At 36.5% G+C, this 19,064-nt stretch overlaps 2 protein-coding genes across 7 annotated transcripts in view; one reads left to right on the top strand and one right to left on the bottom strand.

Moving 5' to 3' along the window:
* The first annotated feature begins 793 nt into the window (after positions 1-793).
* On the top strand, positions 794-5,510 carry LOC107726964 (AP-3 complex subunit mu-1-like). 2 transcript variants are annotated; one of them, XM_016536670.1, is made up of 9 exons: positions 794-1,052; positions 1,951-2,197; positions 2,390-2,561; positions 2,637-2,774; positions 2,879-2,964; positions 3,273-3,406; positions 3,514-3,721; positions 3,839-3,983; positions 4,614-5,510. In XM_016536670.1, the coding sequence occupies exons 1-9, from the start codon at positions 985-987 to the stop codon at positions 4,712-4,714; spliced, it is 1,299 nt and encodes a 432-aa protein (XP_016392156.1). In that variant the 5' UTR covers positions 794-984; the 3' UTR covers positions 4,715-5,510. The 2 variants fall into 2 exon arrangements, with proteins under 2 accessions (XP_016392156.1, XP_016392157.1); XM_016536671.1 differs by having other exon boundaries at positions 976-1,052; positions 1,917-2,197.
* Positions 5,511-7,364: 1,854 nt separating this feature from the next.
* Positions 7,365-19,064, bottom strand: part of vcla (vinculin a) — a 61,912-nt gene continuing 50,212 nt past the window's right edge. For 2 of the 5 annotated variants that reach the window (XM_016536666.1, XM_016536665.1), the window contains exons 12-22: positions 18,184-18,383; positions 17,729-17,857; positions 16,924-17,073; positions 16,074-16,182; positions 15,691-15,993; positions 15,469-15,593; positions 15,204-15,389; positions 9,790-9,990; positions 8,120-8,323; positions 7,914-8,018; positions 7,365-7,835 (exon numbers count right to left, since the gene is read on the bottom strand). In XM_016536666.1, the coding sequence (XP_016392152.1) occupies positions 7,689-7,835; positions 7,914-8,018; positions 8,120-8,323; positions 9,790-9,990; positions 15,204-15,389; positions 15,469-15,593; positions 15,691-15,993; positions 16,074-16,182; positions 16,924-17,073; positions 17,729-17,857; positions 18,184-18,383 (1,859 nt within the window). In that variant the 3' untranslated portion in view covers positions 7,365-7,688. The remainder of the gene's footprint in view (positions 7,836-7,913; positions 8,019-8,119; positions 8,324-9,789; positions 9,991-15,203; positions 15,390-15,468; positions 15,594-15,690; positions 15,994-16,073; positions 16,183-16,923; positions 17,074-17,728; positions 17,858-18,183; positions 18,384-19,064) is intronic. The other 3 variants (XM_016536667.1, XM_016536668.1, XM_016536669.1) reach the window with 3 other exon arrangements.

Below are 19,064 nucleotides of genomic sequence, written 5' to 3' on the forward strand. Positions count from 1 at the left end.
CACTGAATTGACAGCACATGGACTTTAAGTGACACGCAGACTAGACCTCTGACCCAAAAGTGCTCGCAAACAAACCGCCCAGTGTTCAATAAAATACCAAACACACGTTTTGACTCTGTCATTCTACGCTGTTCAACCGATGCTTGTGTTTGCTGTACCTGAGCTTTTTTTCCTCGAGTCTAATCCTTTTAGCTTTAGGTTCATCGGACGCCATGCTGTAGCGTGATAGTGCTCTATTAAATATTCTCCAGGCACCTTGTCGAGCGAATGAAGCATCTGGAGGCGCGGTTGGCGGATAGTTCTTTTGAACCAAATCTTTTCACTGAATCAATTCACAAAACCGTTCGGAACTATTCCTTCACGAACCGGACTGAAACGGTCCGAGCTGTTCTCACGGACCCATTTGAACTGAGAATCGTCTCTCTCGAATTTATCCGTTTCGTAATGAGTCGAGGACCGATGAGTGAGCTGCTAATAAAAGCATTCGATTCTCTGTTCAGTGAGTCAGTAAATAACGCGAGTGAACCGAAGATTTGACTAACAGGGTGAAAGTTACTTTAATAGCCAAATAGCAAAATTGCTACAAATAACCTACTGCAATTGTATGAATTTGTAAATAACCCCCCATTTTAATAAGCTTGAATCAATCTTCAGTAAACTTTAATCCTACAGGCCAGGGACCACGTGATAATATAAATAGTGAATCTGTTCATTTGATTGTTCTTTGAAAAGAGTTGTTCAAAAGAACCGACTCGAGGAAATGATTCTAGCCGTGGAGAGTAAAATTTACCACTACACATAGCTGTCCCTGTATATTGCCGGAACAAAAAATAAATTTCCAAGCTAATATAAACTTTAATTAAACACATGCTTTGTAGAGGTATCGTTGAACGTCTTTGATCTTACGTTTTTTTCACAAGGAGCGAGCGTCTGTGTTTTAAATCTACTTTAACATAAATTCGCGACAGGCTTAGATTCGAACGCATGAACATCTGCCACATTTGCAAGCGGGGATACTGCCTGAAAACATTAAGCAAGACAGCTGTCTACAGGTAAAATTTATTTAGAAATAAGTTTAGATATGTGTAGTTATGAACAACCGACTGTCTGTATTTGTTCGACTGAATGTTATTGTCTCAAATAATCGGTAGACGCAGGATATCCTGTAACTCTTCCTCCAGGAAACATAACTTTTCTGCTTTTGTTTTTAGTATTTTCTGAGGGATTAATGATTTAATTAGCTATCACCCTGTCCTGCATTGCCTTTGAAATGATAGTAATATATATGTTACAAGTTTGTTTGCGACCAGTTGTGATAGATTTGAAAGAAATTTAGGTTGTGAAGTTTTAATTTACTGTTATAGGATAATACAGTTGTTTGCACAGAGCTCAGAACCTGAAATGTAGCTTTATAAAGTGCACAATGAACAGCATTTAGATCTAACCCCTGGTCACTATATTTTTTTCAAAATAGTTATTTATTTTTATTTTTTAATTGATTATATGGGGATAAACTGATCAAGTAGGGATAAATGTGTAATCTCTTTTAAAGCCACTATCCTAATTACTGTAAGTAATTAGAATATTGTTTTATTTCTTATACAGAGGATTTAATTTGGATAGTGACTTTAAAGCAGATTACAAAGACATGGCTTTAAAAAAAAAAATGAATGTGAACATTAAATTAATTTGTGGGTGAGTTTACCTCAAAGTTCTCATAGTACATTTTGATTATTCATTTAAAGTACTATCCCGACAACCCTTTTTTAAATGATATTTTTATAACCAGAGTTAAAAAATAAAAAAGTAAAAAACTTTGAATGTTCTAGGCATGTTTCTCTCCAAACACTGGAATAACATAGTAGCATCGTGACTCCCATTCTCATTGTCCCATTTTCATCTTGTTGAAATTCCAGCCCTCATCATGATTCACAGCTTGTTTCTGATTAGCAATGCTGGCGATTTATTCCTGGAGAAACACTGGAAGAGTGTCATAAGCCGCTCCGTCTGCGATTATTTTTTCGAAGCACGGGAGAAGGCAGTGGAACCTGACAATGTGCCTCCTGTCATCCGCACCCCTCATCACTATCTCATAAACATCTACCGTGAGAAGATCTTCTTTGTTTCTGTCATCCAAACAGAAGTGCCTCCACTCTTTGTAATAGAATTTCTGCATCGAGTCGCAGAGACATTTCAGGTATCAATAACCCACTGACGGTGTGGCGTAGAAAATATATGCTAACATACACTACGGTCAAAAGTTTGGGTTCAGTAAAAATTTAAGAAATTAATGTTTTTATTCAGCAAACTTGGTGTATGTTTTATTGTAGATGTCTTGTATAGAATGTGTGCTGCTGAATAATATGGTGTTTTACAATCATTTATGTAGGACTATTTTGGAGAATGTTCTGAGACCACTATCAAGGACAATGTGGTCATAGTCTATGAGCTCTTGGAGGAAATGTTGGATAACGGCTTCCCCCTCGCTACAGAATCCAACATCTTGAAAGAACTCATCAGACCTCCCACAATCCTGCGGTCGATGGTCAACACCATCACAGGTAAAACACCTAATTCCTGAGTATTTTCTTCATGGCTATGTGATGTTGAGAATCTAACTGATTCATAATCCTCAGGCAGTAGTAATGTTGGCGAAACACTCCCTACCGGTCAGCTCTCCACTATCCCATGGAGAAGAGCAGGTGTGAAATATACCAATAATGAGGCTTACTTTGATGTGGTGGAAGAAATCGATGCCATCTTGGATAAGTCTGGTAAGACTGTTGTTGGTACTTTGATTTCACAAGTAGTGATTTCATAATACTGAAGGTATGTATTTCCTTTTCAAGATTAGTATTGGTGTTCTCTTCTGTTTCAGGAACTACAGTCTTTGCAGAAATCCAGGGAGTTATTGATGCTTGTGTCAAGCTCTCTGGAATGCCAGACCTCACTCTCTCATTTATGGTGAGAGCACTTAATCATATTCATCTCTCTCTCTTTTTCTTTTTTTGGATACATTATATTTTTTGTGCCATCAACTGTATTTAAAATTGTGATGAAACCAAACTAGCGACAGGGTGGAGAATTTAATCTATCCATTGGTTGTTAAATATATTTTGAGATGTGGCCTTTGCACATTTTAAACAACATTTCTCCAATATTGTGCATGCTGCTTTTATGATCTCATATTAATCAAGGGCATATGTGTAGCTTTAAAAATTCATGTTTTCAGCAAAACATTTTTAACACAACTGTATGTTCTTCATCCACAGAACCCCAGGCTCCTGGACGACGTGAGTTTTCATCCGTGCGTCCGTTATAAGAGATGGGAAAGTGAAAGAGTTATCGCCTTCATTCCCCCCGATGGAAACTTTCAGCTCATGTCGTATCACATCAGTGCGCAGAAGTAAGCAGAGTGTTGATCTGAAGCAAATAGTTAAGCAATAAACCTAAAACATGTATTAAAGATATTTAGATGTTGCAGATTAAAAGTTTTTTTACCTGTTTTTGCAGCCTTGTAGCAATTCCGGTATATGTGAAGCAGAACATCAGTTTCTTTGAGACTGGATCTTCAGGAAGACTGGACATCACTGTGGGTCCTAAGCAGACCATGGGAAAGACTTTGGAGTGTTTGGTAGTGACCGTACACATGCCCAAAGTGGTTCTCAGTGCCAACCTCAGTGCAACTCAGGGAACCTACAACTATGACCCCGTCACGAAGGTCAAATGCAATTCCATTTCCATTGATTTATTGCAGTTGTGTTATTTTAGCAATGTCACAGCTGCTGATCATTTGAAACACTATTTTTGGCTAATTGTTCTCACTGTTGTCTTGTAGATTTTGGTGTGGGATATAGGGAAACTTAACCCCCAGAAGCTTCCCAACCTGAAAGGAAGCCTAAGTCTGCAGTCTGGAGCTCCTAAACCAGAGGAGAACCCAAGTCTGAACATTGACCTGAAAATCCAGCAGTTAGCCATCTCAGGTAGGCTAGGGTCCTTTATCAGCTTTGGTTGTTATTCATTGCCAGCAAGACCTTGTGATAAAGCACCGTTGTTATTAACACGCTTTTAAAAAAGCACAATAAGCTGCTGTAACCCTATTTAATTTACTATTTGTTCACTTTTTTTTTCTCTTTCTAAATTTTTCATTTCCTTCCACTTGTTTGTATGTAATCGCTGAAATACCATCAAAGGTTTAGGGTCATTTTTTTTAAAAGACTACTTTAATTTTTATACATTCAATTGATTAAAGGTGACAGTCTTTTATAATGATACGAAACCTTTCTATTTCAAATAAATGCTTTTGAACTTTCTATTAAGTGTTAAAGCTACACGAGTTTATCTAAAATCTGATGATCATATGATCCAATGAGCATTGAGAATACAATGAGAATGATATTGAAAGAAATCTGATCTTTTGTAGAGAGGGTGTTCACATGGTCAGTGTCACAAATTTGCTTATTTGAACAATGACTTAGAAATGGCATTCCTTAAGTTTTGGTGCAAAATCCTAAAAACAAAAAACCTATTTTCAGACTTATGTAAAGTGCCTGTTTTAAAATGTGTTATATAAATACAGTTATGCTTACTTCACTCTCTCTTCTGCTTCACAGGACTGAAAGTCAATCGTCTAGACGTGTACGGAGAGAAATATAAGCCATTCAAGGGTGTGAAATATGTGACCAAAGCTGGGAAGTTCCAGGTCAGGACATGAGGCCAGCTGCAGAGTATCACAAGGATATGCCAAAAGTTTATTAGAGGTGCCATTTTCTAAGTGACAAATCATACAGGATTGCAACCTTGTGCACAAATCTCCCTTATTTTTTAAAACATGGCAGTTAACATTTGTTATTGTAATATTTATCTTTCTTGTTTTGTGGGAAGTTACTGGCAATTTGCAAGAAATGAAAATTTTTCCACTAGAGAGTATTGGGAGAGCATGTGCTTTGGGAATCTTTCCCTTCATATGAACAACATTCCATTAATGTATTAAAACTGTATTATGTTAGATTTAAGGTACGGTAAATCTTTGCCAGAAAAACACATTACATTAATCACAATACTGCTCTACAGTCTTTGATATTGTCACAAAACAATACTTGAGAGTTTCTGCACATATTCACAGGCCTTATTTTTTCATTAAAATTTATTTGCCAGTTCAGTGGCCTTTGAATGAAAAAAATATATATATATTTTGAGGAGGCCTCACACACTCAAATGGCCTTTCTTTAAAAGAACAGTCATGCTTATAGCAGGACATATTTACAAGGATGCAATCTACTACACAAGCACATCACTGCTCAGAGGTGAATAAAAGCTGTATCTGCTTGAGAGACAATTTACATTTGAAGTAGTTTGCCACATACAAGCACTATGAAGCCATTATGAGCTCAAGTGATAAAATCAGTTCTGTTGCACTGACCTGCAGTGATACGGTTAGGGTTTCAAAGGGGTGGAAAATTTTCAGTAAATTTCCAGAAACTTTCCAAAAATCCCTGGAATATTCAAAAAAAAATGCTGGAAAGTTTCCAAAATTTTCTGGAAATTTTCCACCTTTTTGCAACCCTATACGGTGGATATGCAGGTCTGCCACCTTAATGAAGCTTTGAGGATTTGCATACAAGGACACACAATTGCATTATTTTGTAAAATGTCAAGGGAACTGCATAACTGCATTTTAAGATATGTATTTAAACCAAAGGCCTTCAGATTTATAAAGTTTGCGAACAAAATGAGGTCTTTTTTGTGTGTTTCCACTTCTGACTAATACCTGTTTATTATAGCTTCACTTGAATATTTTTTGACAAAATTAGAAAGTAGCTTGTCCCTTTATTGACATATTTGGCGAATGAAGTTTCCAAACAAAACACCTTAACATAATTTTTTTATTAATCTGAGGCACATAAGATGTTTTTTCTATGTGACACTGAAAAAGTCAACATTAGTGTCGTATATACATTCACAAACCAGTAATTTCACCCTTTCTAAATGTCATCAGAACCCACAACATGCTATTACACATACAAATACAGCCCTGTAAACTTTCACAACGAGGCACTATATTGGGGGCTGAAAAAGTACTCTTTCAAATGTATATGTTGTAGATAAGAGTTTTTAAGTGAATGCAAGGCAGTGAAGCATCATGATAGTGTACTTGTAGCTGTACAGAGAATTCAGAGTGCATCTTCAGCTAATAATTGTGATGCTTGTGCTACTGAGTTTTTCATAGTATGACTGCACAATTTGATTCTATATTGTAAATTTACTGTCCTTAAAACGGTAGATCACACAAAAACTAAAAATCTGCAGTTTACTGACCCTCATGCCCATCCAAACATGTATGACTGGAACACAAAAGAAGATATTTTGAAAAATATCCCCGTTTTTTTCCATACATTGAAAGTCAGTGGGGTCCCAAACAACATGATTTGGACCCCATGAACTTTCATTGCATAGACAAAAACATTTTCAGTTTCAAAACATTTTCAGTTTTAGAACAACATGAGGGTGTTGATAGACTTTTCATTTTTGGGTAAACTGCATCTCCAAACTCATAGGTATCACATATAAACAAGCCACCTGGGTCTTGTTACCCATTCTATTTAAATGGGTAAAAACATTAAGACAGTTCCATCATCAATATTCTACAATTGCAAACACAGTCACACAGAGAAACGTCAGAATTACAGCCGTAAACTGTAAAAAGACTGAGCTAAGAGAGAACAGTTCAACTGTTGTGAGGATTGTGCTTTTCTTTTAACAAATTTAAATAATCATTCACTCTCACAAACTTAAATGTGAATGAAGTATAAAGAATTTCAGTGTTAACTATCCAAGCTTTCGCATGTCTGTAGATTTACATGATAGATGTGTTTTTTGATAGCTAATGGATATTAAGTGTAAAAAAAAACGAAATCTTTGGCATCAACCATGCCATGCAAAATACATCTCTGTAATGGCACGACCCATCAAAAAAGGCATTATCATATTTAATAAATAGCTAAGCAAAAGTTCATTATAAATATGAGCGAAGAACAGTTAATTATAGTGAATTATAACTCAAAAACAACCAGCCATAAGGTTTTTTAATAGCAAAGTAAAACTTACAACTTTGTATGTGTTGTATATTTGTGACTAAAAAGTGATCTGTGATAATGTTCTGATGAAATATAAGAAATATATACATTTTCAATAAGAAAATTTAATTGTCAAAAACTCATTTAAAGTAAATTTCATCATGAACTCCAACATTGTTCGAGAGAGGCATCATGCCATTTTTCTCCAATACAAAATAGAAAACTTCTTCATGCAAAAAAAAATATATATATATATATATATATATACCTGGAATTTGGAAACCCAACATACCAAAAATATATATTTAAAAATTTGCTTCCTGTATACTCCTACACTATACCCCAGTAGTGTGAGATAAAGGTAACAACAGCAAACTTTCAGGACAAAAATAGCCTCCGTAAGGAGCAGCGGAGGTGTACCAAGTACCCATACCAGCAAGTAAATAAAAAGAAGTAATACCAATCACCCCGAAACTTGAGCCAAACACTGATGTTCAAAAGTTTAAGAATCAGACAGGGTGCTTTCTCTCCACCTGCCACCCCTTATCAGATCTCACAACGTTTGAAAAGGCAAGAATGCAAATTGCTAATGGAAATCAACTAGTCCTCAGTTTACTGGTACCAGGGGGTCTTTCGGACCCAGCGAAGAGTGAACCCTGCGTCTGTGCGGATCTTGATAGAGGCAGCTTCTGCTTCTCTGACCGTCTCCTTCACGGACTGCATGAGGTTCTGCGCGTTGTGCACAAGCATCTCGGTGGCCTAAGAACCAAACACAATCATTTGAATTCCAATCCAATCCATTAAATCCTTCATTAAAGATGTGCCTTGTGTCCTCACCTGCTCAGATTCTTCCTCACTGATGTTTGTACGTCCCAGCATAGTGGCCTTTACCGTGGACAGGATCTTCAGCTGAGTGCTAATAGTTGGGATACGCTCACAAACCTGGAATAAACATTCCAGAGTTCACAGAGGAGAAATGTACTTGATCAGCAAGACGATTTGCAAATCAGTTCTCTACTACTACTGATATTTGTGCCACTGACCTGCAAGAGGTTTGTGCGAATCCGTTTGTCGGTGCATTGCTTGGCTACCTCTTTAGCCAGCCGTGTGACCTCATCGGAGGCCTTGGCGATGTCCTTAGCGCACTGAATGAGGGCACGTTTATTCCCACTGCCTCCACGCACTAGACGAGACATTTCTGCCATGAGCAGGGCCATGCGCTTAGCCGCTCCAATGATGTCATTACCCTAAGAGGAAAAAAGCCCATGTGGACATAGCATGAGGGTTTGATAACAGACATACTTTGGCAAACACAGGTGAAATCTAAAATAGCTACAAACTGTTCCTATAGAGTCGGTTGCTGTTCATGTAGATCATTTTTGCCTGTTATTAATCTGTGATTGATGATAAGCTCTATGTATCTAACTTCTATCTCTAAAATTTTAAAATGTCACAAAGACAAACAGTGTTTAGAATCATGTCATTTTCATCCAGTGCACATCAGTCATGCCTTATTGAAATTAGTATAGGTTTATCATGTGTCTTCTGAAGTCACATGAAGCAGCTGAAGTCACATTTGTAGGACAAAATATGAGAAACAAATACATGTGAACAACACATTTTTCTGTGCACACGGAAAAGCATCTTTATGCTTGCTACTGTTTTGTAAATATACTTTTCCGGTGTGGGTGCAAAAGTTTCCCATCATGAACGTTTTTTTGTTTGCACATTTAAGTTTCTCGCACATGTGGGAAAGTATGGAAGCTAATTTCCGCCATGAAAAAAAATCTGAATTCTGAGTTTACTTCTGGCAATTCCGCCTTTTTTTCTGTGGTTTCCACCACATAATTAAAAAAAAAAAAAGGTAATTGCAACTTTTTATCTTACAATTCTGAATTTCTTCCTTGCAATTCTGAGTTTATATCTCATAATTGCAAGAAAATTTTTTGTAAGATTATACGATAAAAAATGACACCTTTTTCATTTTGTTTTTTCTATCTGTGACTGAAATAAGTTTCCATAGTTCTCCTGTGTGCACAAGAAACTCTGAGGGCATTTTTTTCTGCAAACATAACTTTAGGGGCTCCGTAGAATCTAATATATTTTCCTCCGGCTTGTTAACAATATGGTGCCCATCTAACAAATTTAGCATAATTATAAAAAAAATATATTTTTAAACTTGAGCAGAATTCTGTATGATCCTTTAGTGAGACAGTTATGTTTATACACAGGCATGCAAAGTTTGTGTTAAAATGTAACATCCTACAATGGCTTTGACATGGTTCATTTAAATGGTTAGAAAAAGTGTGCAACAAACAAACAGGCATGTGACATGACTTCAGCACGTGTAATTTCCGAAGTCATTGGGAAACTGTCATCCATGGCTTCACAGGTTGGCAAAAAGCAGAGTGTTTGGCAGCAGCGGTTGAGTGAATGGCTCCTCGTTCAAATCGGGGCACAGAGGCGTGACAACTATCAGAAATGAGCAGGGAAGTGACTTGTGAAGCCAGTATCAGTTTGTCCAAGAAATGCACAACAAACTTGCCATTCCAGTCGCGGTCATTGGCAACCCCAGCAGCAAAAAAACACACCGGACCCAAGTGTGAAGCAACAACAGCAGCAGCAGCAGCAGCTATCTGGTTTCAGCATTCCCACAGTAATATCTGGATGCAGAAGGGATGCTGTGGCCCGCCGGGACCGGAAAACGCAGTACCTTACTGGACCACTTGCGAGCCTCCTGGTGCAAAGACTGCGCAGCGGCCAAAATGGGCTGGTTAACTGTCTGATTGGAAGACATTAAGAGCAGCTCTGGCTCAAAATCATCCTCGTTGTCTGTGAATTCATCCTCATCGTCTATATCTACTTCCGCCTCAGCGGCCTCAAAACCCTCGTCTGTCACTTCAGGCTGGGGAAGCTGGGGAGGAGGGGGAGGAAGGAGCCAGCATGGAGAAAGAAGGACAGAGTTAGTACGAGAGGCACTGCATGGAGATTCCCAGGACGACATGATTGTGGGAACAGCTGGGTTTAGGATAGCTGGGAGGGGCAGCATTCTGGGTCCTGCTGGGTAACTTCTGCCACAGGGTTTATAATGTCAACTGAAAATCATGTAACTGATCTATTCTCACTTAAAGTTGAGGATAGAAACTGGGTGGTTAATTTGGACAGAGAACAAATAAGCAAAGCCCCCAACAAGATGAAATACATGATGGGTTCTCCATAAAAAGTAGCTTTGACAGATTGTGTTCCAATGAGTTTATATTTCAAATTGAATGATACTTAACCTAAAAATACTCCTAATAAATTATTTTAAATTTTTTACTTTTCCAATCATTCATTATTACTGAATAAAGATTTTTTTTAAATTTATTTTAGGGATGCACTATTTTGGATTTTTGCCGATATCCGATATGCCGATATTTTTCAACTCATTTTGGCCGATACCGTTACCGATATATTTCCTTTTGTTTGGAATCAACACCAAGTCTCTCTTGTGCAGAAATTATAAGCAAAATATTTTTAATTTTGGTTAGTTTTTAACAAGAACTTATTTGTTAGAATTAAATAAACAATAATGAAGGTTTTTTGACAGTACATTTAAGCTTTGAAAATAACTATAAATAAACTATATATCAATCGCTGCATTTTTTTCCCAGAAAGATGGTGTTAACCCTAACATTTTATTTTAATATTTAACATTTGTAGATGGTCTAAAGCAAAAGTTGTAAAAATTCTGAAAATCTTTTAGAGCTTATGATTTGTTTAAATAAAACATATTACACATTAATGAATAAATCAGTATAATAGCTGGGAGGGGCAGCATTCTGGGTCCTGCTGGGTAACTTCTGCCACAGGGTTTATAATGTCAACTGAAAATCATGTAACTGATCTATTCTCACTTAAAGTTGAGGATAGAAACTGGGTGGTTAATTTGGACAGAGAACAAATAAGCAAAGCCCCCAACAAGATGAAATACATGATGGGTTCTCCATAAAAAGTAGCTTTGACAGATTGTGTTCCAATGAGTTTATATTTCAAATTGAATGATACTTAACCTAAAAATACTCCTAATAAATTATTTTAAATTTTTTACTTTTCCAATCATTCATTATTACTGAATAAAGATTTTTTTTAAATTTATTTTAGGGATGCACTATTTTGGATTTTTGCCGATATCCGATATGCCGATATTTTTCAACTCATTTTGGCCGATACCGTTACCGATATATTTCCTTTTGTTTGGAATCAACACCAAGTCTCTCTTGTGCAGAAATTATAAGCAAAATATTTTTAATTTTGGTTAGTTTTTAACAAGAACTTATTTGTTAGAATTAAATAAACAATAATGAAGGTTTTTTGACAGTACATTGAAGCTTTGAAAATAACTATAAATAAACTATATATCAATCGCTGCATTTTTTTCCCAGAAAGATGGTGTTAACCCTAACATTTTATTTTAATATTTAACATTTGTAGATGGTCTAAAGCAAAAGTTGTAAAAATTCTGAAAATCTTTTAGAGCTTATGATTTGTTTAAAAAATAAAACATATTATACATTAATGAATAAATCAGTATACATAAAATTATTTAATTTACAAGTGTCATGTTTGTGATTTTTTTTCATGTAAGCTATAGCTTCTAACCTTAAAATCAAAACATACTTATTAATTTATGACATCAATTACTGCTTTATTTAATCAGAAAAACAGTCTAAATGTTATTTGTGTAGGCTATTTTACTTTTAATTAAATTAGAAGTAGGCCAACAGCGCCCCCTACAGATTAAAACTCCTTACTGAACGGACATTAGGACCCGGGGGAGGCTGTCACTGCTGCCGCTGCACGTGCTTGCTTACTGTTTACTCTATCACACACCGAACGCCATTCTGTACGTGCTTTCACAGATTAAATGCAGCGAACCAAGAGTGAATCTAATCATCATTCAGACAAAACTTTGCTTCAAGAATGACCCACACTGCTGATGTGATCTAATCGCTTCACATGTGAGTTAACGTATTCCTCTTATCTGCAAGACATATCGCATAATTTTTCATATCGGCCGATGTCGATATTTACATTTAAAGCCATTATCGGCCAATTTGATATCAGTCCGATAATATCGTGCATCCCTAATTTATTTAATAGAGACTGTTCTCACAAAAAAGCTATTTATAGCTGCCAAAATAGTTAGTCATATAGACCATAATTTCCATAAACACATTTAAAAGTCTGGGGTTTAGTGTTTTTTTTTGTTTGTTTTTTATGCATTTTATTTATTTATTTTTTTTAATGGATCAAAATGACAGTAAAGACATTTATAATATTACAAAAGATTCCTATTTCAAATAAATGTTTTTTAAAAACTTTCTATTCATAAAAGAATCCTAAAATATTAAGCAGCACACCTGCTTAGCAGCATTGATAATAATAAGAAAATGTTTCCTGAGCCGCAAATCAGCATATTAGAATGATTTCTGAAGGATCATGTGACACTAAAGACTAGAGTAAGGACTGCTGAAAATTCAGCTTTGCCATCACTCGAATAAATTACATTTTTAAAATATATAAAAATAAAAAAACAGTTATTTAAAACTGTAATAATATTTCACAATATAACTGTTTTACTGTATTTTTAAACAAATAAATTCAGCCTTCGTGAGCATAAGAGACTCAAAAAACTAAAAATCTTTCAGACCCTAAACTTTTGAATGGTAGTGTATTTGTCTATCTATCTGCGATATCTCAGTATTTCAATAATACAGCTATTCCTAATTTTTTACACTGTATTCAATTTAGTAAAGTGAATATTATAATAACTAAACAGGCAATAAATGGGGCTATGTGTAGATACAAACAGGGAAAGACCATGTTAACACGCAAGAGAACAAGTAGTTTTCACAAGGACCAAGACAAAGCCATGAAGGGACTGTTCAACTATTATAGAAATAGAAGAAATAACACAGAAATATCCACAAAAGGACAACAACACAACCAGTAAGTCAAACACACCCAGTGGGCTCTCACTATGGTCACCTGATTTGAAGTACTACACGAGCCTTTGTAATGAGCGTGTATCAGCTCTGCACTAGTTCTAGTTGATATCACATCCACTGAAGAAGACATTTTCCATTAGTTAAAGTTAACTCAGGTAGTCCTGTCTGTCTCATTTCATAGCAGAAGTTCTTTTGGGGTAAAGCTGTGAAGAAAAGTCATGTATTGCTCCATCATTATGGTTAAAAAAATGAGTCTACTTGTTAAAACGTTAGAGCATGCAAACATTTCTTTCATAGATGACAGTTTCCGTTCTTTTCCCCCCTGAAACTGGAATCATCACAGAGATTTCCACATTTCAGGTTTAAGACAACAAAAACACTCAGGCCTGGTTTCACAGACAGGACTTAGACTCAGGCCATAGATCAATTAGGACATTTAAGTAATATTTTATAAACGTGCCTTAGGTGTACATCTTGAGACAAAACTTGAGACACTGATATATTTTAAGATCAATCAGTGCAAATTTCTTTCAGTTGAAACAGCTCAGACTTACATTTTAGTCTGGGACTAGGCTTAAGCCTTGTCTGTGAAACTGGGGGTCAGAGTTCAACAAAGGCAACATTTCACAATCATAAAAAGCAGACCAGTACACAAAGCGCATCTCAAACATTTGAACACATAATTTAGTTTTTTCATTAACGTTGTCATTTTCATCTTGACAGTCTTTGTGAGATTCAGTTTAATTTTTAATTCTAATTATTTAAAATTATTTATTGTGTTTTATTTACAGTACATTACTGTTAAAAAGTTTGGGGTCGGTAAGTGTTTGTTTTTTGTTTTTTAAAGAAGTCTTATGCTCACCAAGGCTGCATTTTTGTTTGAAAATACAGTAAAAATGAAATATAAGTCAAAATAACTTTTTTCCTGTTTTTAGATATTATAAAAAGTCATTTATTCCAGTGATGGCAAAGCTGAATTTTTATCAGCCATCACTCCAGTCTTTAGTGTCATATTAGCCTTCAGAAATCAATCTAATATGCTGATTTGCTGCTCAAGAAACATGCTTTTTATTACTGTTTTGCTGCTTAATATTTTGTTGGAAACCCTGATACATTTGTTAGGATTCTTAGGGGCAGTTTTACTAAACAGGGCAAATTAGCATGAGAGTGCAATTCCAAAACAGCGCCGATGGGTGTGGAAATTTCTGTGGGTGATTTACTAACAACGTGCAAAATAAAGAACACAGATGCAACATCTCATTTACATATCGGCCAACGCAATATACCAAGTGCAGCGCAAATCAGCGTAGTTTAAAATAAAGAATTAAGAAATAAAGAGGCCAACAGTACATTGAAAAGAACTGGAGGCCAAAAAATTTAAGGTTTCATGAAGTTTTGATAGACCTGGTATTGCGTGACTCCTAGTTGAGGGTTCCAAGTCGTCTTTTATTTCATGAAGCTAATTAAAAATAACATGGCTTGGCAAACTATATGTTGGGATAATGTGATCTTCTGGCATTCCAAATAAATTAATACGCAAGGAAAAAAACTCTCCCTTCTACCACGTGCTCTCGGTTCTCTGCGGTGCCTTCTCCTAGCAACAATAATTGCAGCCAAGCGCAAAATAGTTTAAGATATGCTTTTTTGGGGCGTTAAATAATGGCGCAAATACCAGTAATTCGATGAGCGCAAACGTTAGTAAATCTCATTGTGTGATTCATTTGATTACTCTCCTCCCATAAATTTTGCGTCTGAAAGGGAAACTCCTACAAATGCATATTCAATAAGGTCAGGTGCACGCCTTTTCAGCGCTAATTCGTCACTGCACGTCTTTAGTAAAACCTGACAGTACTATTGTAACGCCAAAAGATGGTTTGCGCTGGTGCAAGCTGTTAGTAAAACTGGCCCTTGGATGAATAGAAAGTTCAAAAGAACAGTTTATTTGAAATAAAAATGTTTGGTAACATTATAAAAGTCTGTCATTGTTGACCAATTGAATGCATCCATGTTAAATAAAAGTATTAATTTCTGGAATAAAAAATAAAAATCTTACTGACCCCAAACTTTTGAGCCATAATGTATTTGTCAAGAACTACAAGGAATGATTTTGTGTTTAAAACATAATAGTTCCACTCACCTTACTGGACCATTTACGGGCCTCGTCGTGTAGCTGCCTGGCAGCCACCATCATCGGCTCGCTCACCATCTCGCCGGCTTTCTGCTCCGGGAACTCCTCATCTTTCTCCTCTGGGGGTGGAGGTCTCGGGGGAGGAACCTCTCCCTCTGGGAGGGGCGGTTTGGGAGGAGCCTGATCATCACTGACCTGATAGAATCACATGGGTGAGTAAATGTTGACAGAATTGTCCCTTTAAGGCCTAAATTGATGCTTTAATTTCACTTACATGCAGCTGATCAAGGTCTGGAGGTGGAGGTGGAAAGTCAGGCTCCTGAGGCTGGAAGGCTTCCCTGACTTTCCCAACAGCAGCCAAGATCCTGTAGCCAGAGTCCAAGAAGCTCTTTTGTGAACCTGATCATTAGGAGAAAAAGATTTTCTGTCAGTAATAGGAGAAATTGTTTTATTTAAATGTATCCAGAACATTTACAAAAAAAAAAAAAAAAAAGACCTGGATCCTGGATGTTTCCTGCCACGGCTTTAGCAGCCATAACCATGGGTGAGATTGTTCTACCAAGTTCATCTGAAGCAGCTTTGACCAGTTCTCTGAATTTCGGGTCCTCTGAGTTCTCCACTTCCCGTTTGGCCACCAGAAGGACCCGGTTAGCCCGCCGGGCGATGCTGGTGGCCCCTGCAACCAACATCTGGGGCTGAACGTTAGCCATTGCCACCCGGCATTTATCAATGTCTTTCTTAATGGCCTCCTCTGATGCATCCAAGAGGGATTTTGTGTCAATGGCTTCATCCACAAGACCTGAAATAAAGATTGTGAATATTTGAAAGAATTTCAAAAGATTTGATGTGGTATTTTATGTGATATGAGCTTTTGCTTACTGGTCATTTTTTCAATGTTGTCAATCCATTGGTTCTTCATGGTCTCAAAGTGTTCATATGCAGCCTGGTTGCCAGGGTTCTTCAGCAAAATGCGTGCAGCAGAAGTGACCTGCTCATGAGTACAGCAAAAGATAGATAAACGTGTCAAACAAGCAAATAAGATCACAACCAGCTTAATAGTACTCATTCTGAGAGCTTTTATTGGTAGAATTATTAATAAACAGTAAGAAAAAAAAATGCTGTGCACCGATATATCTTTGTTTTTACATTTTTTTTGTAAAACTTATAGTAATGTGTAAAGTCCCACTTTTTAACAAAGAAATAAAGATTTTTTTAAAAAGGTTTATATTTCTTGAATTACAATAATACTCTTGTTGTTCAAAAGTTTGGGGTAGGTAAAATGTTTTTAAAAATTTTAAAGGGTCTCTTATGCTCACCATTTATTTGATCAAAATATCAAAATAAGTAAAACTGTAATGCTGTGAAATATTAAAATGTAAAAAAAAAAAATATATAGCATTTTAATATTTTTTACATTGTAATTTATTCCCGTGATGAAAAAAGCTAATTTGTTTTGACTAGTACTGTGACAACATAAAAGCTAGTTATTTTAGAAACATCCTCATAATTTAACACTCAATACTTTTCTCACACAGTCTTATTTTAAGAATGAGTTCTCACTCAAGATCATCATCATATTTGGTAGTATCTGGCATCAAAAAGCTTGAATGCCTCTGGAGACTTGATACTGTGGCTAATGTCCAGCTATCAGGCCAAGCACTCCATTATGTGCCCTTAAAGTAGCTCTGGCATAAGCACACACATATACACACATATATGAGCTGCATACCTGAGGTGTTAGATCTCTGGCTGATTTCACAGCCGCCTGGATGCCCTCAACTGTGCTCTTATTGGCTGTCCCCACAGCAGCGGCCTTCTCGGCTGTAGCACCCAGTCTACTGGCATGATTCTCAAAGTTAGACGCCCTTTCTTCAAAGACCTAGAGGGGAACAATTCTAAATTGATTATAATTATTATTTTATAATTAATAATTCCATTTTATCTATATACTATTATAGTTTTTGTAAATATTTTCAATGAAAATGTCATTTTTACACTTTGCTTTCACTTTAATTTAAGTGTTAGTAATTTTGCTGTGTTTTTGTCATTTTAATTAGTATTTTATATGTCTATTTTTTTTTTTGTAGCTTACTTAGTTTTAGTTATTTTAGTACTTCAAGTTAAACTACACAAAAATGAGAAATGTTGCCTTGGCAATTACATTTTATTATTTTTATAAATTTTATAAATTTTACATTTTATTTAGTTAACGCAAATATTTTTCCCAAGTAACAATTTTTTTTTTTTTATGGTTTTAATATTAGATAACTATAATAACAACACATAATAACTATGATAATGACTATGAGTATGTTTGTATGCATTTCTGACCAGGTATAAAATAATGATTTTGGGGATTCCTTCAAATAAATAATAACCCTAAGAATAAAAGTGTTTATTTATTTCTATAAATGGCTTAAGTCTATTTACAATTAGGTTTAGGGCTTGGAATGCTTTGTGTGAATTAGCATATTTGACATGATACTGAAATGCAAGCTGCACTCTGTTTAAATCAGGTTGTATACTCAACAGACCTCCTCTCTGTTTGGGGCCTCAAGAGGCGCCGTTGCTGCCACAGCCAGGAGTTTAATTGGTGTGGTTGTATCACTGAAAACATCAGACACCTCCTGGGTCATAGCTTCCTGCATCTTCGCCTTCAGATCCTTGAAAGAAAAATATGATATGATGATTTATTTATGTGTACAGTTATTTATTTATGTATAAAAAAAACTGTCATTTGCTTGAAGCAGAATAGGAAAAAATATTGTGTAGTGCAAATATTTTCCAGCAGTGGGAGGCATTTGCTTATATATTACACTGAGCTAAAAGCCCTGCTGCTTTGTGTACTGCACTACTCTAGAGCCAGCAGATTTGACCTCTGCACTTCCCATTTGAGAAGATCTAAACATCTGATTATGCTTCACCCACACCTGCTGTGTGAGAAAGATAGCGGGATCTTTTAATAGAAAAGGGGGACACGATGCCTTACTTTAATTGCCTCCAGAAGAAGAGCAGCCACAGCGCGCGCCTGAGGACTCTCTCCCTCTCCCCGCACCGCAAGATCTGCCAACTGCATCATCAGCTGCTCCACTCGCTCACACTTTGCTAGCAGATCCTGTCTGTACGGCCCTGGTAGAGAGTTCGCCAGCCGGCGGCCTTCCGCTATCAGCCCCCGTATGGCAGCCTGGCCTACAGTAGAGACATGACAAGCTCCCATTAAAATTTAATGATGAAATGTGTCATTTCTAGCTGAAACAATCAAACAGGTTTCCCAAACACTCCAGACTCCATTATATTACTGTTTGGACAAACAGACAGTCTCTTCAGGGAAATTAACCAACAAATTGCTTAGGGATGGTTCACCCAAAAATCATTAATCATTAAATGTCATTAATTACTCCCCCTCATGTCGTTCCAAACCCATAAGACCTTAGTTCATCTTCAGAACACAAATGAAAGTGCCCCTATTATGGGTTATGAAAGGTTCATATTTTGGTTTTGGGAGTCCCCAACAACAGGTTGACATGCATGCAAGGTCAAAAAACACTTTCATTGTCTTATAATATGCATTTATTTTTACCTTGCTTGCTCAACGACTCCCAAACGATTCGCACAACGATTCATTTTTCCAAACCCCTCCTTTGCGTGATGCTAATCGGCGGTGATTGGTCCGATTGGATAAAGCAGCGTTTGTGAGCGCAGTGCTGCCTTGTGTACAGCCGTTACCGGGAAAACAGCTATTTTTACCGCTCCAAAAGCGGCACCTAGTGGCAAAGAATGAATTTGCATTTTCATTCAGACCAAGTTTTCAAGTGTTCCCGGGTCTGAGCGCAAAACAAGTGGGCGGGCAATATGCTAATGTTCCATGTA

This window comes from Sinocyclocheilus rhinocerous, unplaced genomic scaffold (genome assembly GCF_001515625.1).
Source record: "Sinocyclocheilus rhinocerous isolate Xijiao unplaced genomic scaffold, SAMN03320098_v1.1 scaffold1868, whole genome shotgun sequence".
In the NCBI taxonomy this organism is placed as follows: domain Eukaryota; kingdom Metazoa; phylum Chordata; class Actinopteri; order Cypriniformes; family Cyprinidae; genus Sinocyclocheilus; species Sinocyclocheilus rhinocerous.